We start from the raw sequence: 25,248 nt of genomic DNA on the forward strand, positions 1-25,248 counted from the left end.
ATGCAAGGCCGAAATGAAAACCTGCTTACAAGTACAGATAAAATAAATGGATTCCGTTCAAAGGTGCAACTCTGGCATCAACACGTGGAAAGTGGCAATCTTGAAATGTTCACACTCACCAAGCAATGGCAAGGTGTTCACACTGCTGCACTGTGTGAGATAATAGGTAAACATTTAAAAACTCTCGAGGGGAAGTTGTCATTTTATTTCTCTTCAGTCTCCACTGAATGCCTTGACTGGGTTAGGGACCCTTATAGCTCAGCATCAGTTGGTGGAAAGGACATGACTTTACAGGAGCAGGAGGAACTAACTGAACTGAGACAAAATCGTGGTTTCAAGCTAAGATTTGCTGATCTACCTTTGGACAGTTTTTGGTTGGAAACTGCCAAGGAGTTCCCCCTTCTGGCAAACAAAGCTATTTTGACATTGCTCCCATTTTCCACTACATATCTCTGTGAGTTGAGCTTTTCAAGCATGATTGCTATAAAAACTAAATACAGAGAGAGACTGAGAGCTGTTGACGAAGAGCTACGTGTGTGTCTTTCTTCGATTCCAGCCAGAATATCAGCTTTGTGTTCAGCCAAACAGGCCCAGGTTGCGCACTGAATAAAGTATTTTATAATTTTTCATATTTCTGTTTACTATTTCATAATAAAGTAATTATAAAATACTATCTTTGTGTTTATTTGATTCCTATTAAAGAGAGTTACTTTATATATAGTCAATATAGGCACAGAGTTAATTTTTAAACATTTTCTAATGGTGGTGTGCCTCGAGATTTTTTTCATGAAACAAGTGTGCCTTTGCCCAAAAAAGGTTGGGAAACACTGGCTTAGACAGCAAAAATTTTGCATAGATTTTCCCGATGATAGACAAAAGGCTGATGTTCCGATAGTTCTCTGGGTCAGCAGGGGGACCCTTTTTATGGACTGGTACGATCACGGCCTCCTTCCATGACCTAGGGATAAGCCCCGTAGAATTAATTGCATCAAAGGCTTTGCCCAGAATTTCAGCCCACCACCTCGGTTGCGCGACAATAGCCTCAGCGGAGACTAGATCCGGCCCGGGGGCTTTGCCCGTTTTCAGATCTAGTATCAAGTCCATTATCAGTTCTGGGTCGGTAGAGGGCCACAAAGGTAGATGGTCGGCTCGGAATTCTATGGGTGAGTTGGATTCCTCTAGTACCTCGGGTTAAGAACTTTGCTTCAGGATGAGAACAGAAATTGTGCTCCCGCAACGCGGCAGCAGCGGGAGGCCCCATTAGCTAAAGTGGTGCTTCAGGTTAAGAACAGTTTCAGGTTAAGAACGGACCTTCAGAACGAATTAAGTACTTAACCCAAGGTGCCACTGTAAGTATTTCAGACTCTTTCAATGCATGTTTCTAAGAAGATTTAAAGGAGCTTTTAAAGTTCAGCCTCAGTTCTGCAAATAGTAACTCTTTCTATGTTGCAAGCTGTGAAATTGGCTCCAACCACACCATGTTTCTCACAGCCAGGAATCTGCCACACATCCCTCAAGTCACCTGTCCCCATTTTGCACCATTCACAGGTCAAGGGCCTAGCTAATAAATGAAAGCAAATTTAATCCCTGCTCCTACAACCCCACACATAAAACTGCCATTTGAACAGAGCAGCAGCTCATCCCAGATCAGGTTGATATAACCCCACAAATTAAATGTGAATCAGTGAAGATCCTTTACTTGAGGGCATTTAACCAACCAAGTCTTTGCTGAAGAGAAGAATCCTATCCCACTCTGTACCTTTGTGCCTTACTTGAACTATTTTGTGTCCCTGAGTGGAACCCAACCTACAGTCTTGACCATTGTCATGTCTCTGTTGAGCATGGCTTGCTTGGTTCAGAGCATTGCAAGATACCACAGATAACACAAACGTAGGGGAGGGAATGACATTAATTTTCATAATCTGTCAGTAACCTTCCATACAGTTGCAGACAGAATTTGTGTAAATAGTGTCCAAACTGCAGATAATCAAAAGTGTGACACTGGAGTTGCTAGCAAAGCATAACACAAGGGCCAATAATCTGTGCCTATAATCTAGCACCTGACACTGGTCTAACTTCTTACTTTGAGCTGCTCACAAACCAGTCACTTGCTTTGTGATGCAACTAGCAGCTTGACTCCAGAGCACCAGCCCTTACAGTATTATTAGTAACACTGAGTTAGAATAAGGAGAGGACTCATTGTTATGAAGTCCAAAAGGCATACTTGCTATTGAGAAGAAGCCTCTGCAGTCTGATCTCAAAGGGAAAAGCTACTATGTGCAAACACAGCTCTAAAAAGTCCTCAAACCTAAATCCCAAACTGAGAATTATTGTTCTATTTCCAGCAGACATTAGTCATTGTGATGTTTTGGGCAATTTTGATAAATTCAACAGTAGCTGCTCCGACATGACAGCTTTGAGAGGCTGGCAGTGATCAATATATCCTATCTGCTAGATGAATCCCTGGAGTTATTAATCTTCTTATCCTAAGAATACATGTATTATTTTTAGAAGAACAAGAGATTGTTTAACAACTATCAGGTTATTTTTATTATACACAACCACGTATGAACAAACATCTACAAATCACATTAATGAGAGGGCCATCAACAGCCTATTAATAACTGTGGCTGGTTCAACAGCTACAGTCATTCCTGGACTGGGAAAGCCTGGCGACTGGGGTCCTTTACCTTTACCTTTTTAATATGGTGTGATGGTGGTGGGAATTAATGGAGGCAGACAAAAGCAATATCAGGGTCTGATCCAGTTGGACTGTCCTCTCCCCTCCCCATCACAACACCAACAGACATCCTCTGTCCTGTGATAATATCAGGGCCTGCTCCAGTCAGAGAGTCACCCACCCCAGTAAGGTACAATGGACACTACCTGAGCCAAAGGCAACATCAGACCTTGTTTCAACAATTGCTCTGTGGAAAATAGAGAATGAGGTAGGCAGGCAAATTAACATCAGGGCTGCTTCAGTTGGATTGTCCCCTCCCCTGCTCTTATATCATTTATTTGGTTTAATAAATTAAAACTGTATTCCACCTTGGGTTAGTTGGCAGAAAGGAAGTATGCAAATGCAACAAACAAACAAACAAACCCAGGACCTAGAATGCTCAGGTAGCAAGCAGACCTCTGTGAATCTGAGGCCCCACCATCTAAAGTGCTTCTGCCTTCATCTCTCCCACCTCTGTTTTTCTTAAACAAAAGAGTGATGCAGTAAGGCACATGCCAGCTAACCCACTCAAAATGATTAGGATGTGATATTCAAAACTGAACTTTCTATTTGATCACAAATTCTCTTGCCATGGCAGTCTTGACGTTCTCTTAAGTAGGCTTCTCAGACAGACTATAATTGTTACACAGAGGTTTCCTGAACCCACAAGAACTGAATGGAAAGGAATATTTCACCATGCACAGCTTTTTCCCATTACCATGCTAAAGTGGAAGTGGAAGCTGCACAAAGCATATTTTCTCTTCCACACAGCTCTTAAAGGTACAGAATGCTTGAGGGAGTCTAGGTAGGGAAACTCTGGCTTAACCTGGAATACTGAACACATGAATTGGCTATCAACATTTAGCATTGCAGCAGATGTCAAACCCTTTTAATGGCTGCAAGATTTCTTACCAACATGAAGGTATGGAAGGGTGGTATAACCAGTGAACATTGCCTGTCATTCAAAACCTACCCAGATTTGGATCAAATGTGGTGATGAACCTGGATTGTATTGCCCATGAATGCTGTGGTTTGGTCACATGTCATTACTGAATTGCATTGTAATACTCTATTTTGAGAGACACTGAGCAAAAATTATCATTTCCAATGGTTATGAATATTTCACCATCTGTCCACCACAGTTATGTGTGTGCCTTTTGTTACAGGAGAACGCAGCGGCTGTCAGGTGAAGAACTTCACACCATGAGAACATGAACTCCCTTTACTGAAGGAGCGGTTAGAGATTAAATAGCCTTAAACTTAGGGATGGGTGAAACTTTCCAAAATGGTTTCTCATTTTTCCTAACTTTAGTTCAGCTCTCCATATTTCCACATTACTTTGTGGATTTTTCCTAAGTTCTCATTAAATTTATCAGGAGGGCTTTAAACTGACTAATGTGGGGGAGGGAGACAGTGCTCCTGAAGGTAAAGGTAAAGGTAAAGGTACCCCTGCCCGTACGGGCCAGTCTTGACAGACTCTGGGGTTGTGCGCCCATCTCACTTAAGAGGCCAGGGGCCAGCGCTGTCCGGAGACACTTCCGGGTCACGTGGCCAGCGTGACATCGCTGCTCTGGCGAGCCAGAGCCGCACACGGAAACGCCGTTTACCTTCCCGCTGGTAAGCGGTCCCTATTTATCTACTTGCACCCGGAGGTGCTTTCGAACTACTAGGTTGGCAGGCGCTGGGACTGAGCAGCGGGAGCGCACCCCGCTGCAGGGATTCGAACCGCCAACCTTTCGATCGGCAAGTCCTAGGCGCTGAGGCTTTAACCCACAGCGCCACCTGTGTCCCTGCGTCCTGAAGGTAGGAGTCTATCAATTGATGAAGATGATCATCTAAATGTCATAGACCGAATGGAGCAAACAGCACGCAGACCTAGTGGTGGGAGGAAAAAATCCTTAAATAAGAGACACGGGGGAATGATTAATGGACTTCAATGTCTGTACACTAATGCGCAAAGCATGGGAAATAAACAAGATGAGCTTGAGCTCTTGGTACAGCAAACTAAATATGACATAATAGGCATCACTGAAACCTGGTGGGATAAGTCCCATGATTGGAATGTAATAATGGAGGAATACAATCTATTTCAGAGAAACAGACCAGACAAGAAAGGTGGAGGAGTGGTGTTATATGTCAGTCCCGGCAGACTGGAGGAGAGCAAATGTTGTCCCTATTTTCAAAAAGGGGAAAAGAGAGGACCCAAATAATTACCGCCCAGTCAGTCTGACATCAATACCAGGGAAGATTCTGGAGCAGATCATTAAGCAGTCTGTGAGCACCTAGAAAGGAATGCTGTGATCACCAATAGTCAGCATGGATTTCTGAAAAATAAGTCATGTCAGACTAACCTGATCTCGTTTTTTGACAGAATTACAAGCCTGGTAGATGAAGGGAACGCAGTGGATGTAGCCTACCTTGATTTCAGCAAGGCATTTGACAAGGTGCCCCATGATATTCTTGTAAAGAAGCTGGTAAAATGCGGACTTGACTATGCTACCACTCAGTGGATTTGTAACTGGCTGACTAACCGAACCCAAAGGGTGCTCATCAATGGTTCCTCTTCATCCTGGAGAAGAGTGACTAGTGGGGTGCCACAGGGTTCTGTCTTGGGCCCGGTCTTATTCAACATCTTTGTCAACGACTTGGATGATAGACTCAAGGGCATCCTGATCAAATTTGCAGATGACACCAAACTGGGAGGGGTGGCTAACACCACAGAGGACAGGATCACACTTCAAAACGACCTTGACAGATTAGAGAACTGGGCTAAAACAAACTAGATGAATTTTAACAGGGAGAAATGTAAAGTATTGCACTTGGGCAAAAAAAATGAGAGGCACAAATACAAGATGGGTGACACCTGGCTTGAGAGCAGTACATGTGAAAAGGATCTAGGGGTCTTGGTTGACCACAAACTTGACATGAGCCAACAGTGTGACGCGGCAGCTAAAAAAGCCAATGCAATTCTGGGCTGCATCAATAGGAGTATAGCATCTAGATCAAGGGAAGTAATAGTGCCACTGTATTCTGCTCTGGTCAGACCTCACCTGGAGTACTGTGTCCAGTTCTGGGCGCCACAGTTCAAGAAGGACACTGACAAACTGGAACGTGTCCAGAGGAGGGCAACCAAAATGGTCAAAGGCCTGGAAACGATGCCTTATGAGGAACGGCTAAGAGAGCTGGGCATGTTTAGCCTGGAGAAGAGGAGGTTAAGGGGTGATATGATAGCCATGTTCAAATATATAAAAGGATGTCGCATAGAGGAGGGAGAAAGGTGTTTTTCTGCTGCTCCAGAGAAGCGGACACGGAGCAATGGATCCAAACTACAAGAAAGAAGATTCCACCTAAACATTAGGAAGAACTTCCTGACAGTAAGAGCTGTTCAACAGTGGAATTTGCTGCCAAGGAGTGTGGTGGAGTCTCCTTCTTTGGAGGTCTTTAAGCAGAGGCTTGACAACCATATGTCAGGAGTGCTCTGATGGTGTTTCCTGCTTGGCAGGGGGTTGGACTCGATGGCCCTTGTGGTCTCTTCCAACTCTATGATTCTATGATCTCAGAAAAGTACTATGGAATTGTTTTATGAGCATACATAGAAATACAAACGCACTAAGAATATTCCTTGCAGTTGGATATATGTTTTTGCCTTTAATTACACTTCCTTTCAGTTGTCTATGAGGAAGAGCAAAATACTCTCTAAATATGTTACATATATATTAAGTATCTACTTCCTAACAATCCATTTCAGCAGTACCTTTCTGCGGTCAGCATATATGTATGTCAATGCACAAAAACAGTAGCCCTCCCAAGTTTGCTTACAAAATTAGAGCTTTCAGGGACTCCTGTGTTAACAAGCAAGCAAGCTGGGTCCTGTGCTTTTAGAAGCTGGACCTTGACTGTCTTAAGAGTGACAGTAGGTTATGGGAGGAAACACCACTTCTACCCCTCATTCCTCAAGTAAAAGAGCTCAGTGATGAGGGAAATGCATTTTAATTTTCCCACATATATTCCAGGATTAAGCTCCAGCACTGAGAACAGATGCTGGCACAGATAAAACTCTGCAGGAGGCCCATTTTAAACGAAGTTGCATGTCACTACCCACCCTTTTCATATCACATAGAAACCCTAATCTGAGCTTTACCCACCTATATCAGGAGCCTGTGGTAGTCAGAAGGACACATCTGAACAGAAGATGAGCAAGCAAGAAACCTGTTAAACCATTTCCTCTCTGGACCTAATTTCAGCTCAATCTGCTTTTTTCACCTGCCTTCGATACCCATGCACTGCTTATTGGTGCCTGCACCCCTCTTTCACCATCCCTTCGCAAAGGAAACAGCCTAACGGTTATGTTCAAACTGGCACTCCTTATTCATTTCTCTCCATATATTGTTAAGATAGCTTTTGGTTTGTTTCTGTCCAGCATAGGAAAGATGGGAGAATTGGGTGTGAAATGGGCATTTATGACGTGAGCAGCATGTACCAGCATGCTGCTTGCTCATGTTAAACCACAGCTAATGTTTAACTATGGTTTAAGGACTGAAAAATAAACTCATGGCTGCTGTATACATAAAAGATTCATTGTAAGATAGTAGGTTACCTCCAGGTTCATCAAGGTAGAAACTCATCTCTTTCTTGTCTTCTCGCTGACCGATATGGTCATAAGTAATTTGTGGAATAGGCAGCACTGTCTCCCCTGGATTCATTATAGGTGTGGAACCATTATCACGCCCAGGTTTTCCTTTCCTTTTGTATCTTCTGCTCTGTAATAAAATCATTTCGTACCAAAAAAAGTATGATACAAAAATTTCAACTTCTACAGGCTTGGAAACCCCAGTGATTAAGAAGTGTATAAATAACTGAAATAAATGGTGTGTGGGCAAGTTGAGACTTGTATACATTTTTAAAGGGTTCATTTGAAACAATCAGCATACTTTTTCATCTGAGACTTCTTAAGAAGTTGGCAACCACAGACCATATTCATGTTCACCTGATATACTATTCTAGCTTTACTGCCCGCCATAGAACCACAGCTTAGCTACCCCACAGGAAGTCAGCCTTCAGCTCTAACACAGGTATTTTTGCTCTCTGAAGAAATGACTGTCATACCCCAACATCCTGAATATGTGGTTACTAGAGTCTTACAGGAAATGTGGGGTAGCTACATAGGGACCTCTACAGCTGTCCAGACCACACTTACTATTCAATCCTACACAAGTCTACTCAGCATTCCATTGGGTCCAATGGGGTTTATACACAGGGAAGTTAGTGTAGGGCCTCCTTCACACACATTATGAATTAATAAAAAATTGTGATGGGCTCACTCACATACACATATCAACATTGTTGAACTTTTTTTAGTTCTGCCCAAAATTGTTTTATGGAAAATTGGCAAAAACGGCACTGCCAACATGGGCTGCCATACATCTTGCTGATTTCTTACCAGACACTGCTGCCGACTCCAGTATTCCACATATGTCCGGGAAATCCCAGGTGTATGGCAACCCTAACATTTCACTTGATTCTTGAAGACCGCAGTGACAAATGTGCATTTGGGAACCAGTTACAAGTCAGATGCTAAATAGTAGTTGTTGTTTGTTTGTTTGTTTGTTTGTTTGTTTGTTTGTTTGTTTGATATCCTGCCCCTCAACAGATTCCCAGGGCAGCTTGTATTCAAATGCCTTATTTAGATTAAAGCTTTCCAGTTGCATCAGAGAATAACTCCTTTCTGAGACCTGGTCCATGAATTCATTTGTTTTCCCCATCTTTACATGCATCTTGCTTCCTTATTATATTGTATTATTATTATTGTAAGCCATTATTTTATACCGCAAACTTACTGAAGTGTTTTTCTGAAAGTAAACAAATTAAGCCAACAAGAGGCAAAGTCACAGTAAGTTTATTAAATAGAGCAAAGCACAAATTAACATCTGGGACATCAGTAAAACCCTGATTTCTTTTTATGCAGGGTCAAGTGATTTGATTTGATATTGATTTAATATCTGTATTCCACTTTTCCAACAACAAATGATGAGCTCAAAGTGGCTCACAATAATCACAATAGCATTTTTAAAAACAAACCCAAACTTTGCAATTATTATAATAACAAACATACTAACATATTATGTGGGGCCCACTGTGATTTTGGCAACAAATGGAAGTACTGGGCCTGCGGACAGGCCCTGAGTCTGCCTCCTGGAGTCCCCGTTGCTTGTGGGAGCTGGTGGGTCCATCAGCCAATCAGGAAAGTGTGGGGAATTTAATCGTTTAATGGTCATATGGGAACTTTCTGTCTGGGTGGGTAGAAGGGGTCTCTGACTACCTGAGTGGGTTGAGATCAGGATTATCTGTTAGTGGGGACAGATAGTTAAATAGTGCTCAGTTTGAGATAAGGCTTGGCTATGAGCAAAGTTGGTCTATTTGAGTGGAGCTAGCTAGGCAGAGCAACCCAGCTTTGATTCAATAAGGGGAAGGTTAGGATGGTGCTGTGGTCTAAACCAGAGAGCCTAGGACTTGCCGATCAGAAGGTCGGCGGTTTGAATCCCCGTGACGGGGTGAGCTCCCGTTGCTCGGTCCCTGCTCCTGCCAACCTAGCAGTTCGAAAGCACGTCAAAGTGCAAGTAGATAAATAGGTACCACTCTGGCGGGAAGGTAAACGGCGTTTCCGTGCGCTGTTCTGGTTCGCCAGAAGCAGCTTAGTCATGCTGGCGACATGACCCGAAAGCTGTACACCGGCTCTCTCGGCCAGTAAAGCAAGATGCGCGCCGCAACCCCAGAGTCGGCCACGACTGGACCTAATGGTCAGGGGTCCCTTTACCTTTACTAAGAAAGACAATGTAGCACAATTAATGGCTTGGATCCAACTTACTTAATTTTGTGCTCCATTACAGTATTTAAGGTCCATTAAGTGACTTCCTCTTAATAATATTTTCTATGGGGGAAAATGAGATAAAAAGGACACAAAAAGTACTTCTGTTGTCTGACCTTCCACCCACTAAAGATTCTGAAAATGATCTTTCTAAAGCCTTATAATGCTCACCTGTATGGGTAAGCCTGTGAGACTCATGGCTACAAGGGGAGAAAAACTGAGAAATTTCCATCAATTTGGTTACATTTTGTTATGTCATGGCATCTGACTTCTAAGATGTGGCATGTGATAAATCTATGGGTTGTAGCTGACCAAGTCGCACTCAGTTTACCCCCACTGAAATTAGTGGACAGTTAGTATGAAGGGCTCTACTCGGAGTATAACAAATAAAATATTTTAAAAGCTGTCCTGGAATAAAGAGTCCCTTGCTAACTGAGGAATGACTTCTTTTATAGGAAGGCATACTTAGATTAGAACATGAACAGCTGGACAACGAGGTAAATTACTGTTTAAATATTCTTGGAGTGGGATAAAATGAGGGCTCAGCCACACTTACCTTTGCTAAGCATTTCTAGGCACAGGTCTGTGGTTTAAAGCTCTTTAAACAACAGCCGTTTTTATTTTGCCCCAGCACTTTCCCTGCAAAAACCCACTCTTTACTGCTGAATCAGAGCAAGCAGCAACCTGTGGAAAACCCAAATTGCCATTTGTTCCAATTCAGCATTAAAAAGCAGGTTTTTCTGAGGGAAGTGGCTGGGTAAAAGAAAAAAGTGCTCGGACACAGAGGTTTAATGTGCAGACCTGTGCCCCAAAAGGTAAGTTTGGATGAGTCCTGAATTTTACTTCAACAGGTTCTCCAGTTCTCCTAACACCTGAAATGATTCCATGGAGTTCCCAAACCATGTATTCTGTGTTAAGTTTGTTGGATGGAAAGCAGGTTAGAAATGTAACTAATAAACCAATGTGCTCCTTCTGACCTGTTTTCTGAGATTTGGGCTAGATGGTGCTGCCGTTTTCTTTGCGTTTTGAGCTGTGGTGACATAGATCTTCCATGTAGCTGTGGAATTGTATGACTTCTCTGCTGCATAACACCTCCACAGAGTCTGCAGGACATAAAAAAAACTCTTGCTAATACGGTATATAAAGACGGAAAGTACATAACCTCTATGTAATTAAGTAGTGTTACTTGTCCTGCATGAACAGTGCAAAAGATTTCTACCACAAGTATTGTGGAAAAAAATAGTTCAAATGCAGTTCTCCCTTGCCACCCATTTTGCTTTTATAGAGGTATGATTGATTGATTGATTGATTGATTGAATTTCAATCTCAGGGGGTCACAGGGTGGTTCACAGAATAAAATCAAGATATAATACCACAAAATACCTAATAAAAATAAAAACAGCAACCCAATAACCCCCCCCCAAAAAAACACATTTTGAAAGGGCATAGGATGTAAATTGTATCAACCAAAGGCTTGGTTTAAAAGGAACATTTTTGCCTGGCACGTAAAGGTGTATAATGAAGGTCCTGGGCAAACCTCCCTAAGGAGAGCATTCCACAGATGGGGAGCCACTGCAGAGAAGGCCGGCTCTTGTGTTGCCATCCTCCAAACCTCTCAAGAAGGGGGCACACGAAGGAGGGCCTCTGAAGATGATCTCAGGGTCTGGGTAGGTCCATATGGAAAGAGGTGGTCCTTGAAGTATTGCAGTCCTGAGGCTTTATAGGTCAAAACCCAAATTTTGAATTGGGCCTGGAAACTAATTGGGAGCCAGTGCAATCAGACCAGGATTGGTGTAATATGCTCAAACCGTCTTGCTCCGGTGAGCAACCTGGCCGCTGAATTCTGCACTAGCTGAAGTTTCCGAACCGTCTTCAGAGGCAGCCCTACGTAGAACGCATTGCAGTAATCTAACCCAGAGGTTACCAGAGCATAGACAACAGTAGCTAGGCTATCCCTGTCCAGATAGGGGCGTAACTGGGCCACCAGCTGAAGCTGATGGAAGGCGCTCTGGGCCATTGAGCCCACCTGAGCCTCGAACGACAGCAAAGGATCCAGGAGTACCCCCAAGCTACGAACCTGCTCCTTCAGGGGAAGTGTAACCCCATCAAGAGCAGGCAACCTCCCAGCCATCTGGTCTAGGGTGCCTCAGTCTTATCTGGATTGAGCTTCAGTCTGTTGGCTCTCATCCAGTCCATTACCAAGGCAGGACACTGGTCCAGCACTTCCACTACCTCACCTGCAGATGTAAAGGAGAAATAGAGCTGGGTGTCATCAGCATACTGCTAACAACGTACTCCGAACCTCCGGCTAACCCCACCCAGCGGTTTCATGTAAACAACATGGGCGATAGGATTGAGCCCTGCGGTTTCCACAGGGCTGAATAGCATTCCCCAAGTAATAGAACCACCACAAAGCGGTGCCACCCACCCCTAGTACGGAGAGTCACTCCAGAAGGATACCATGGTCGATGGTATCAAAGGCCGCTGAGAAGTCGAGAACAATTAACAGGGACATGTTTCCCTTGTGTGTCTCTCGACAGAGGGACCAAAGCTGTTTCTGTTCCCAAACCAGGCCTAAACCCCGATTGAAAAGGATCCACAAAATCAGTTTCTTCCAAAAGCACCTGGATCTGGTCTGCGACCACTCGCTCCAGAACCTTGCCCAGGAAAGGGAGATGAGCAACTGGCCAGTAGTTAGTTAGGTTTTCTTAATTCATTGATTCAGTAATGACAAAAATATCCAATTGTGGAATTTTTTTTATTTTTACTTTTGACAAGAATACTACAAGAAAAGTAGTATTTACTTGGAACAGTGCCAAATTAGTGTGCACCACAGGACACATGTAGTCTGCTCTGCCATTGGTTAGTGAGGTTTTTTACTCTAGCCTCATGGTTCCCACGGGGGGAAATTTGATTTTTAAGGAGGGCAATTCAAGAATGAGTTATTAACAGTGAATGGCCTTTTAGGCTTCCTCCACATGAATAGGAGTTCACTTTTTGAATAATAAGAATTATATGTCACGGGGGGAGGTATCAGGATTTTGGAGATGCTTAGGTGGGGCATGGCCAAAAAAAGGTTGGGAACCACTGCTCTAGCCTACAGGTTCAGGGAGCAGGCCATTCTGCTGGTGAATGTTCTGTTCTGTATTATGCCATGAACATCACGAAGTTGAAGACTGCATTAATATTTAACAAAGTAGAGGTTTATTTTAAAGTAATAGCTAGAATGTTAAGAAATCAGTCCAATACACTCTGTAATGGTTCTAGGGGTTGCTCGTGTGTAAGCCGGTGCAAACACCTGGCTGGGTTGCCTGGGTGAACCTTCTCTGTCCAGACAGCCACTCACCCATGGCTGTCTCAATCGCTGGCAGAATCCGTCAGTGGGCGTTTCTTAAACTTCTTTCAGCAAAGAAGCTCTTTGACGCCTAGTCTCCTCCTACTCTCTCTGCGCGAAAGCCTTCTGTGCAAGGAGGGCGTAGGCAGCGGAGGACCCCTATTCTCCCCGCTGGTCCCCGGCAAGGAGTCATGGGACCTCCTTGCCGCTTCCCCCATCTGCCCCCCTTCTCCACTGGTGCTACGCTGATTCTCTTCCCCAGAAGATGGGCTGCCTCTCCCAATCCCGGGACGCTCTCTGGAATCTCCCTGGATTTTGCTCTTTCCCTCCGGCACTGATGGCAGTTCCCTGACACACTCTTAGGCCAAAATCACACATTGCATTTTATAGCATTTCAATTATCAAAAAAAATTCTTCATCTAATGTCCATTACCACCATGCACAAGTTTTGCATTTCCAGCTCAGAAGCTGGAATATTAAACATCCACATGGAACACTTCTATTCACAGTGGCACAACTAACACAAGAAGGTTAAAATGCAAGTGTAAATTCCTCAAGTGTAAATTCCTCAGCGCATCACTGAGGAAAGGTGCGCATGAACTGAAGGAACTGAAAGCTGAGGCAAACTGTACATGTTCCAAATCAATAATTCATAATGGAAATTTTCCTAGTTAAACTGGAATTCAGGAGGAGAGAAATGCGGTAGATAACCACACAAACAATAAATTGATGGCACAGAGAAGGGCAGGAAGCGTTCTGTTGTTTCTGAAAATGTGACACACACACTGCCTCCTCCTCCGCAGCCTGGAGGTGGCCCAGGGAGTAACAAAAGGCCAGAGATGGTGACACATGGGTGCGCGGAGGCAGCCCCCTTCCCAGCTGCCCAGAGCTCCCTACCCCGAGGCAACTCCTGAGTGGGAAGTCCTTGGCTCAAGGCTGGGCTGAAAGTTCTCCAGTGACATATTTGGCACAACATTTGGAGAGAATGGACAGGTTATATTGGATCTGGAAGTAACTGACCTTGACACACATACATCATGTCAGCAAAAGAGCGCCTTCCGGTTGCTGCCAGATTTCCCCAGGATTCCTCTATACGCAACTTTACTTCACTATATAGTATCACTCCAAGGGTGTTCTGGGAATCAAATGATGGCTGCTTTCACTGCCACCAGGACGCGGGTGGCACTGTGGTCTAAACCACAGAGCCTAGGGCTTGCCGATCAGTAAGTCGGTGGTTCAAATCCCAGCAACGGGGTGAGCTCCCGTTGCTTGATCCCAGCTCCTGCCAACCTAGCAGTTCGAAAGCACGTCTAAGGTGCAAGTAGATAAATAGGTACCGCTCTGGCAGGACGGTAAACGGAGTTTCTGTGCGCTGCTCTGGTTTGCCAGTCATGCTGCCTACATGACCCGGAAGCTGTCTGTGGACAAACGCCGGCTCCCTCGGCACGTAGAGCGAGATGAACACACAACCCCAGAGTCGTCCGTGACTGGACCTAACGGTCAGGAGTCCCTTTACCTTTTACCACTGCCACCACCACTATCTAGGATAAATTTGACCCTTTCAAGCTCACTGAAATGCCCCACACATGCACTGCAAATAGTGGAACATTACAGTTCAGACTCCAAAATCCTAAGTTAATACCAAGACACTGTAGCAGAGTATTGCTCTTTGTAATCTCTTTTGTTGGGATGGTGAGAAGTTACAAACGTCAGTTCACTTTCTCCTATTTCTTCATCAAGTATTTACCTGAATTAGAGATGCTGCTGCAGGTATTTGCCTGTTGAAATGTTTTTGACGTTGTTTCTGTTGTACCTTAAGTGCAAAGCCGGAACCCAGGATGCCCTGAAAGTCAAAAAGCAGTTATTTGTTGAAGAAAACTGCATTTAATGCTTACATGTAAAAGTAAGGTATGGAATCTGCAGTAAGCCACAGGGGCGTAGTGGGGGAGGGGGGACAGCTGCCGGGGTGATGGCTTCAGGCACATTTTTCCGGGGGGCGGGCACTGCACAGTTAGCTCCTTGCCCCGCCCTGCCAGCCAAGCCACTTTGCAAGGCTACGATGATCCGAGGTCTGCGTTGGCCAGCCGGGCTCCCCCCCTGCAGAGTGGGAGGGGATTGCTCCAGCAATGGCAAGGCCTGGGCTGGTGCAGCAGGCTCTTTTTACCCTCTGCACGCCCAGGTGCGCACCCACTCCAGGTGCTAACAAAGCATGCTACGCTGCAGGTAAGCAGTACATTGTACACATCAACCACTTTCTTAAGACATCAGCAATGTTTACAAACTGACTTAATAATTATTTAAGGTGTGCACTCACCGCTGGAAGAGCAAAGAAAGAGATGGCAAACACAGAGAAGCAAGACGCAATTGTCTTGCCAATCCATGTCTGTGGCACTTTATCACCATAGCCAATAGTAGTGACTGTTACCTGTACAGTAGATAAAAATAGTTTACAAAAAGGCTGTAATGACAATAGTCTGAAAGCTGGTTCACATTTGTATAGATTTAAAATTGAAGTACTGTGCATTTCTGTCAGATGTAGCTCATCCTTCTGCAGGCACAAGCTCTGGGGAAGGCAATTGTGCTGGTCTGCCATAGGAGGCAACAGTGCAGAGTGCAGCCAGCCAGGGCAGCAGCTCCAATAAATGACTCCTCTCCCTGGGGCAGTTTTGCAGCATTAAATAAATATTCAAGGGATTCCACAATCTCCCAAAACATAAGCACTTATTTGCATTGCTTTCACCTGAAGCATGGTGGGCGGGTTTCTCTGTCTTGATGTTTTGGTCACACACTGTGAATGTGCTTAGGATTGCTCTTGTTGAGTCAAGTGACCAGTAGGATGCAGCAGAGTGATAACTTCAGGGGGTGTATATATGTGTGTTTATATATGAGCTCCTTCCTGCTGGCATGTTTGACTACTATACTTCAAATCTAATGCTGTTTTGACACTCTGTCATGGTCTTCTGCTTTGTTCTGAGCCAGCTTGAAAGGATTTGTTTGCAGAAGTAAGGGATATAAACGACTATAATAAATAATGAGGAGGTGCAATGGCCACAATGCTCATTCACATTCCTCTTGTGCATGACTCAGATAAAAAAGAATGAGAATGTGAGATTAGGTTCCGCAAAAATGTGGTCTAGCATTTTTCCCCCAGTGGTCGACCTCCATATGCTCCTGACCGGGAAGAGATGAAGAGAAGCAAAAGAAGGGACTTATCACCACAACGAGTAGCAACAACTTCCCTGTTAATTATGCTGTGAATGAAAAAAGTACTTTCTTCTGCTCCTCTGAATCCATTCCCAAGCAATTTAATTGGCTGGTGATGGTTTTGCTTTACACCAAGTATACCATTAACTTCACAGGTTCGATTCATGCTTGTATAGCAAGATTTAATTTTATTTTATTTTTAATATGAAATGTTCAGATTTAAGTACTTCGCAAAGTAACTTTGGCCTTGCGTCTCTTCTACAACCTACAAGACAGAGTCTTTTTGTACTATTTACTCTTAACACTAATTTCAATCAAATTCCTGATTCTGAATATTTCACTGAAAGGGTGATCTTGCAGCACTGGATATGACGCAAGAGATGCACTTACCACACCCCACCAGAGAGCATCAGCATAACTGGAAAACCCTGTTTGTCCCTCCTCATCCACTGCATCCTTCTCAGCGAGATAGACGAAGTACGATGAGAAGATCAATCCCAAGAATCCAATATACAGCGTAGTTATTAGTTCCTAACAGGAACAAAACTGGATTACTGATTGGAAGCTCTCTTTGTACAAATGCTGATTTTGGTTTTAAAAATTACTCATAACCATTTCATATTTTTAATAAAACATATCCAGTGATGCTGGTCAGCTTTATGACCTTTGGCAGTCATGTCTCACCTTTAAGTTGATATGCTAGCTTTTATACATATTCAAACAAAATGTTGAAGAGTATGCATTTCTGGTAAACATAGACTAGAATAAATCTTATTTTGAAAAGCAAAAACAAACCCCACTGTGAGCTGGCTACCCAGAGCCTGGGCCATATCCAAGAGTATGCTTAAAGTCTAGCCAGTGAAGCACTCAAAAGTGATTCAAGTTAGCAGCTGAATGTACTGTTACCCTGTTTGTCAATACAGCTGAGGGTCCAACATGGATCCCTAGAGGACTAACTGCAGTCATGTTTAGGTACCAAAGCCCTGGGCGGGCGGGCAGCATTGGAAACACCTGCTGCCCCAGCTAGAAGGGCACCAGTTGCTGGGGCGGCTCTATAAAGCCAGCCTACCTGAGGGGCGGAGCTGCCCCCAAAGCAGACGACACCAAAGGGGGTCGTTCCTTTGGGGGAAGCACTTTGGGGGTGAAACGAGGTTGTGGGCCAGCCCCTTTATGCTAAAATTATGGTTTTAATTGGGATGGGGTTTTAACTTGGGTGGGTGTTGTTTATTTGGGGTGGGGTTGTTTTAAATTGTTCTTAAGTGTTGCATGTTAATTTGTACTTTTTTTAAAAAAAATAAGGCTGATTAATATTCTACAGCCTTTTAAATGTGTTTGTGGAGGTTATTCGCACTCACGCAAGAGGAGCCCATCGCATCAGGAGGATGCTGTGTTGCCTTCCTCCAGTTCCAGAGTTGCCAGTTCAGGAGCCCTAATGGAACCCAAGTCTCTGTTGGAGTTAATGACTGCTAACGCAGGAAGGGCCTCTCTCATGGAAGGCTCTGAGATAGAGTTGCCTGTCCTGTTCAAGGCTCAGTCTGAGAATGGTGTATCCAGCCCAAAGCCTGTCCAGAGCTGTCTCAGGCACTAGGGAAGCCTTGCCTCGCCTTGCCTCTGAGGCCAGGGATTAAAAAAAGAACACACTTATAGATTGCCCCAAACCCTACATTTCCAGGTGAGTTCATTTTCACCATACCTGATGTTAGAACAAGAGTTTTACAGGTGTAAAAAGAGCCTGTTAAACATATTCAATAACCTTCCCATACTCAATACCTGACGATGTATGAATACAACAGATCCCAGGAGCCTCCAAGTGCCACCCTGTCGGTCTACATGAAGCATTCGAAGTATCTGCAAAAAACGGATTCCCCTGTGGAAAAAATGGCAGAATGCAGGGAGAGCCCATTAGACACAGAAGGCCTATCTGTGGAAATGTGAGTATATTTTCTTCTAAATACTACAATGAAATTTGAAAACTCATTAGTACTAACAGTACTCATTAGTACTAATGAGTACTAACAGTACTCAGTCAAATAAATAATTTATCAGTTAGACCAGTCAAAGAAGTTGTTGAGCTTTTCTTAGGGGAGCTCGCCCCTTAAATAGCTTATCTTTTTCGCCCACAGCCTCTGTTGCGCACCAAAGAGTTCTGCTGAGTTCCAGATGAAAAAAAGTCCTGAGTCAGACAAAACCAACTACAGTGGCACCTCTGGATGCGAATGGGATCCGTTTCAGTGCCCCTTTTGCATCATGAGCAGAACGCAACCTGTGTCTGCATGGGTCATGATTCGCCACGTCTGTGCATGACTGAGCGTCATTCTGAGCGTCTGCGCATGCGGCGAAACCCGGAAGTAACCTGTTCCATTACTTCCCGGTCACCGCGGGATGCAGCCCGAAAAGATTTAACCCAAAGTGTCTTTAACCCGAGGTATGACTATAGTAGCTTTGTGGGACAGAAGAAGTAAATTTTATCTGCTTCCTGGGGCAGATCTACGAAATTTTAGTGTTACATTGCTCATTGATTTTGCACATAGCTGTGAAGGGAACGGAGTGGAAAAAAGCTTGCTCCACTCCGGTTTGATTCCAACCCTTGCCACCATGGACTGGTCTGATTGGCCAGAATTCAGAATTAGGCCTGGCAGGAACTCCCGCCCTCCTACACAGCCAGCATGGGGGGTTTCCAACTACAAGCCACCCAGGCCAGCATTGCTCCTGGGGGTCAGGACCCATTTCTATGGGCTGCAACCACCACCCACCCCAGGACTGGATAAGTGGCCATTATCTCACCCTCTGGCTTCCACCACAGCTCCCAGGGAGCTCAGAGGAAGGGAGATGCCTTTTGCTTTTTGTCTCTTTCCCAATTATCCTTTCAGAGCAAGGCCTTCCTGGTTTCCTTTTTCACAAGCAGCTGTCCTGTTAGAATCTGTAGCCTATGTGCTCCCAAACAGCAACATATATGTGATATGCAGATAAATGCATTTTTTTGTATTCAATGTTGTGCCTGACTGTATCTACACTCACTGATAGATGCAGGCAACTTTAATATGGAGCCTGAGGACTCCCAGGACGTGATCCTTGTTAGAAAATGTAGTAAAAAGTTATAGAAGTTTTATTCCCTGATATTTGATTTAATTTATTTCTTCCATGTATTTATAACTGCAAGGCAGCCCTCATTGGAGGATCTGTGGTGCATCAGCACAATCCTGTGTTTGCATTAAGTGAGTGTGGGAGAGGAAAGCCAAGAGAAGGCACATTTTAAAATGGCAGTTTTAAACAAAAGCAGAGATTTGAATAAAGCAAACAGGAAAAGTTGTGGTTTTAAACAACAGCAGAGGTATGAGTAGATTGATATTGGCAGTTTCAAACAAGGTTTCAGTACAGCGAGAAGTGATCTGGGAAATGCTCTGTTGTGCTCGCTTCACATATTCCATAGTAGCTTCCCACAATCATGTAGTTCACTCTGGGTATGACATGTTGTCTTCAATATGAAGTTTCAGATTCAATGTAGTAATTTAGAAGATACAGTGGTACCTCGGGTTACAGACGCTTCAGGTTACAGACTCCGCTAACCCAGAAATAGTACCTCGGGTTAAGAACTTTGCTTCAGGATGAGAACAGAAATCGCGCGGCGGCGGCACAGCGGGAGGCCCCATTAGCTAAAGTGGTGCTTCAGGTTAAGAACAGTTTCAGGTTAAGAACGGAACTCCAGAACGAATTAAGTTCTTAACCCGAGGTACCACTGTATATTTATTCACTGTCCATATACGCACAGTGTGTACCAACTGAACTTAACCATCTCTAACGGAAGAGACCAATTAATAGGCTCGTTCATACAATTCTTTTCATCTTGAAGATAAGGTCAAGATATCCACATGGCAGGTGTGTGGAAGGGGCTCTGCAGAATAGGAGAGAGTAGAAGGTATGGAAAGGAGGGTGATCTGCATGCAAGGGTGAGTTGAGAAAAGTAAGAGGAAAGGTAGAGGAGAAGAGGAAGGAATGGTGAAAATAACAACAACAACAACAACAACAACAACAACAACAATATATGTAGCTAGATATAGATGCCAACAAATGTCTTTGCACAATGTAAGTCAGCTCAAGCTTTTTATTGAAAGAGACAATAAATCTAAACTTGACATATCTTGGCATACCTTATTGCAGATGTGGCAAACACCTGTCCATTTGATCCTACACTCAGAACAATAATTGAAGCTATAACAACAATAAGATCTGTTGACAAAAAAGAAAAATGAAACTGTTAATGCATTTTAATGCCATCAAAGGAAAGGAGGGCAGAATGTTACAGCCTTTCAGTACTAAAAACAACCAAAATCTTTCAGTACTAAAAACAACCAAAAGCTATAGAAGGCTTCTTTCACATGTAACTTGAAGGCTTTTTTTTTTATTCCTCCCACAATCATCTCTGCTTACAGGTCTTGCTTTTTTCTTTTTAGCACTTCATAACCCTGTTTAATCTAAGATGACACTGGGATAAAATAAATAACTACATAAACCATATGGAAAAGGTTAATTTCTTTTTTATTTACAAAAGGCTTTGTCAGATCAAAGTTTATGATGTGTAACGTCTCCAAACCGTCTACAGGGCAGACAAGAAATTGCAGGTGGTTTGGAGAAGATACACTTAGCCATTATAGGTAAAGGGTAAAGGACCCTGGACAGTTAAATCCAGTCAATGGCAACTATGGGGTGTGACGCTCATCTTGCTTTCAGGCCAAGGGAGCCAGCATTTGTCCACAGACAGCTTTCCGGGTCATGTGGACAGCAGGACTAAACCGCTACTGGTGCAATGGAACACCATGATGGAAGCCAGAGTGCACAGAAATGCCATTTACCTTCCCACCACAGTAGTACCTATTTATCTACTTGCACTGGTGTGCTTTCAAACTGCTAGGATGGCAGGCAGAGCAATGGGAGCTCACCATGTCACGTGGATTCGAACCACCAACCTTAGCCATTATACCACCTTTTGAACAGTAAAATTTTGAGGGTCAAATTAACCCTACCAGTGGACATCAGCTACCCAGAACTCTGTTCCTAGTAGCCAGGGAGGGAGGCTTGTTTTCTCCTGCTTTGGAGGGTAGGACCTGAACCAATGGCTTCAAGCTACAAGAAAGGAGATTCTGACTCAACATCAGGAAGAACTTTCTGATAGTAAGAGCTGTTTGACAGTGGAATGGACTCCCTCGGGAGATGGTGGCCTCTCCTTCATTGCCATATATTGCATCTCAGAAAGAGTACAAGAGGACTGAAGGTGGATTGAAGGTGGGTCAGGATGTTAATCCCCATATTAAAGGAGTTGGGGTGGAATATGAGAGAACTCGGATTTTGCTAAGTGCACCTAAACAAAGGCAAACACCAACCAGGAATGTAGTAGCTCATAATCTTATAACAGCTCATCTCCCAATAAAAGGTGGGCCAATAAAAATATCCATCTTGAAGCATCAGTCAACTCAGCTATACGCAAAGCCAGTATATCCTTTCTGCTCAAAAAGGCCATGGGATTGATGTCCTGGTATGATTTTATATTTAAAACAGACGATCTCACCTATTATTGATATAGGCTTCCTAGCAAATCGTATTCTTCCCTTAATACCAACATATTTGCTTCTGCAACCGGCAGACCAGAGCCTCACCACATATTCAGCACCAAAAAATACCACCAAGACAATTTCCTGAAATTAAAAACAGTATTTAAGCCTTATTGTTTGAAATTTATTATTATTAATAAATGTTATCATACATTAATATTTTTGAAAACATTAAAACATTAGTTTTAAAAGGCAGCATAGAAGTGTGGTAAATACAACTAACAAGAGGAACTGAAGTTTCCTTTTCAGACTTTCTTTTCTTTCAAGGGCACAAGGATAAAAGCAGCATGGTGGATTTATTTATTTACTCAAAATTATTTATTTATTTTGGGGGGAGGGTGGTAAGGATTTTTTTTTCTTTTTGTATAAATAAGTGGAATAGTTAATATTAAAGTTTACCCCTAAGATAAGTTGCACAGCAGGAAATGGCTTTCGTTCAATTTGCTACTCCTCTTTGTGATCTTCATTTGTAGAACACCGTAACATAAGGACATAGTGTGCCACGATGTAACATGATTTACATAGATTTCCAGCAAGTCTTAAATCTTTTCAAAAAGTCAGGCTGGCATATAAGAGTTCTATTATTATTATTATTATTATTATTATTATTATTATTCTATTTTATTTTTTAGAAATAATTATTTGCTATATACATATTACATACATTAAAAAAATACAGTTGTATAAATAATAAAGAAAAAAATACACATTACCTTAATTAACATTTTCCAAGTATAGAAAAAAATGCAAAACAAAATAAATGCAGAAACAAAAATAAAAATAGAAAAAGATAAGAAAAAGAGTATATCTAAGAAAAAATGAGGAAAAAAGAAAATAAAAAAGATTTGACTTCCTTCGACACTATATGGTTCCTATAATCTCATATCCTTGGTTGTCTGTAATCATTCTAAACTTTCTGGAGAGATAATTTGTTTACCTCTGGAGTTTTTAGTTTAGGCTAAGCCAGTCATAATTTTGGGAACCAACTTTCTTCATATAATTGTTAAAGACATCCCATTCTCTCCTGATCTTTTCGCTTGGTTGATTCCTGAATTCTGAATTCTGTTAGTTTCGCCAATTCAATATATTCACTTAATTTTAATAACCATTCTTCCTTTGTTGGAATTGTGTTGCTTTTCCAATATTTTGCAATCACAATCCTGGTCGTGAAGATACCTAATAAAAATAACTCTAGTTTTTTTTTTAGCAAAGTGTATCGTGGCATTTTTTAAAAATTCTTCGTAAATCATGTGGAATAGATTCCCATCCTTATGGTTACACCTCCAACACTTACTGCTGATTTTTTTTATTCATTTTTGCCAATTTTGATACCACCTATACATCATCTTTAAAAAGTTTTCTTTAATCAGGTAGCAGGCTATAAACTTAACGTCCTTTGTCCAAAGATTTTCCCATTTCTCTAATTCTACAGTATATCCGAAGTCTTGGGCCCATTTTACCATCACGTCCTTAACCATTTCGTCTTTTAGGTGCCAGTTTAACAATAACTTATACATTCTGGATAGATTTTTTTCCCCTCATTTGAAAGCACTTCCCTATCTAGAACTGATATTTTATTATCAAATCCAGTTCTTCTATCTTCCTCGAAAATTCTGTTTAGTTGGTGATACCGTGACCAGTTTACAGTTCCATTAAATACTGTATATATATTACAATGTTGTGAAGCCTCCTGGTGGAGCATGGTGGCGCCACTGAGATGTGCAACAAGGCATGGGGAGCCGCTGTGTGAGAATTCAGAGCATCCACCTGTCTAGTCCACTCTGACTGGGGGGGAGGGGTGGTCAGGCAGAGATATTAGCTAGACCTGCTAACCAAGTTCCTTTAACTGGATATGTCAAGAACTGAACCTGGAAACTCCTTCTGTACCAGAGGGGAATGTTTTGGAACCTGAGACTTAATATAAATATGCCTATTTTTTGACAAGCGATATTTAGACTTCTATCCAGCAATTGTGTTGTTTAAATTACTATATTTCTGTCTTGTCTTTTGACCTCATAGAAGCCCACTGACACCAATTCATAAAGAAAGAAAGCATAAAACCGGATCCTAAGCTAAAACAAGTATCCAACATCTATTTTTGTTCAGCCCAGTTCCCAGTCTATACACTTCACATTCCCTCTCAACAGCTCCAGACAATAGAAGGTCCGGCATTCAGTCCCTAGCATGTCCAGATGGGGCTGGGATAGACTGGACGTGAAGCCCCTGCCAGCCTTTGCCAATGAGTGTAAACAATTGCTAGATGTACCAATCATCTGATTCAGTATAAGGTAGCCTTCTCTATTCCTACTTATATCAACTGGTCAAACCAGTTCTTCCCCAACACAGTTTCGTAGGACGGGGGGGGGGGGGAATCAGTTGCTAGCTGCAGAAGGGGAAATGGCTATCCAAGCAAGCAGATGCCTGAACAACAAAGCAACTACTCTATTCCCAGCTTAAGAATGGAAAGTGAAATACTGGTGGACAACAAAAGAGGTTTAAAGATGCTGTCAAGGCAAATCTTAAAAAATGTAGTATAAACACCAATAATTGGGAAACATTGGCCTGTGAGCACTCCAATTGGAAAATAGCCTCTACTAAAGGCGTCATGGATTTTGAAGAAATACGAATTCAGGACAAAAGGGAGAAACCAGCTAAGAGGAAGGCACTTTTGGGAAATCCTCATCGTGGTCAACTCCCGCCCAGAAACCAATGTCCCCACTGTGGAAGGAGGTGTGGATTCAGAATTGGCCTCCACTTTAAGGACACACCACTAAGACTGCATTCATGGAAGACAATCTAACTTGGTCATGAGTGATCGCACAGAGAGAGAGAGAGAGAGAGAGAGAGAGAGAGAGAGAGAGAGAGAGGTTAGATTGTTCAAAATTTTACTTGCAGAACTTTCTTCAAAACAGAAAATAAACATCATATGATACATTCAAACAATTCCATAAGGCATATATATGCCCGTCCAAGGCATGGGCTCCGCATCTTACAAAAGGTCTGTTTCTCCCCACATCCTGTATTCCAGCCTGAGGCTGTGTGCTCCTGAAGAGCTTCATTTACATCCTTACTTTCACAGAGCCTGGGAACAAAGAACTCCAGACACCACCCTTCCCATATAGCAAATTTTCAATTAATTTCTTTTCATAAATTCTAAGGATAAACACTCACACGTTAGCTAGCAGAAAACAACAATAGTTAATTATGAACTCAGTTAAAGCTCAGAGTCCCTTAGAATACAGCAGTGGAATTTTCCAATGTTAAACCCTTTCACCAATACACATAGGCATTCCCGTTTCAGTATGAATTAAACTAATGAACAGTCTGTATTACAAGCAGACAAGTAGTTGCACTAACTTGCAGCTCCTGTGCAGATATTTTACTGAAAGCAAAAGTTTCCTTGGCACAACTGGCATATAAGCTGGTATAAACTGCTTTATACTCCTTGGATCAATGGCCCAGCTAGACTGGTATTGTTTACATAGACTGGTGGCAGCAGCTGTCCTAGGTCAGACCAGAC

The 25,248-nt window shown here is 42.8% G+C and overlaps 1 protein-coding gene across 7 annotated transcripts in view; it reads right to left on the reverse strand.

The window, feature by feature from the left end:
• Positions 1 to 25,248, reverse strand: part of LOC309370990 (potassium voltage-gated channel subfamily KQT member 1-like) — a 405,888-nt gene that overhangs the window by 323,265 nt on the left and 57,375 nt on the right. For all 7 annotated transcript variants that reach the window (XM_081913303.1, XM_081913305.1, XM_081913302.1 and 4 more), the window contains 8 exons: positions 21,686 to 21,812; positions 20,271 to 20,349; positions 17,893 to 17,989; positions 16,513 to 16,653; positions 15,233 to 15,343; positions 14,666 to 14,761; positions 10,562 to 10,687; positions 7,317 to 7,479 (listed from right to left, as the gene is read on the reverse strand). In XM_081913303.1, the coding sequence (XP_081769429.1) occupies positions 7,317 to 7,479; positions 10,562 to 10,687; positions 14,666 to 14,761; positions 15,233 to 15,343; positions 16,513 to 16,653; positions 17,893 to 17,989; positions 20,271 to 20,349; positions 21,686 to 21,812 (940 nt within the window). The remainder of the gene's footprint in view (positions 1 to 7,316; positions 7,480 to 10,561; positions 10,688 to 14,665; positions 14,762 to 15,232; positions 15,344 to 16,512; positions 16,654 to 17,892; positions 17,990 to 20,270; positions 20,350 to 21,685; positions 21,813 to 25,248) is intronic.

This window comes from Podarcis melisellensis, assembly GCF_964234715.1.
Source record: "Podarcis melisellensis genome assembly, chromosome: 5".
NCBI classification, from domain to species: Eukaryota; Metazoa; Chordata; class Lepidosauria; order Squamata; family Lacertidae; genus Podarcis; species Podarcis melisellensis.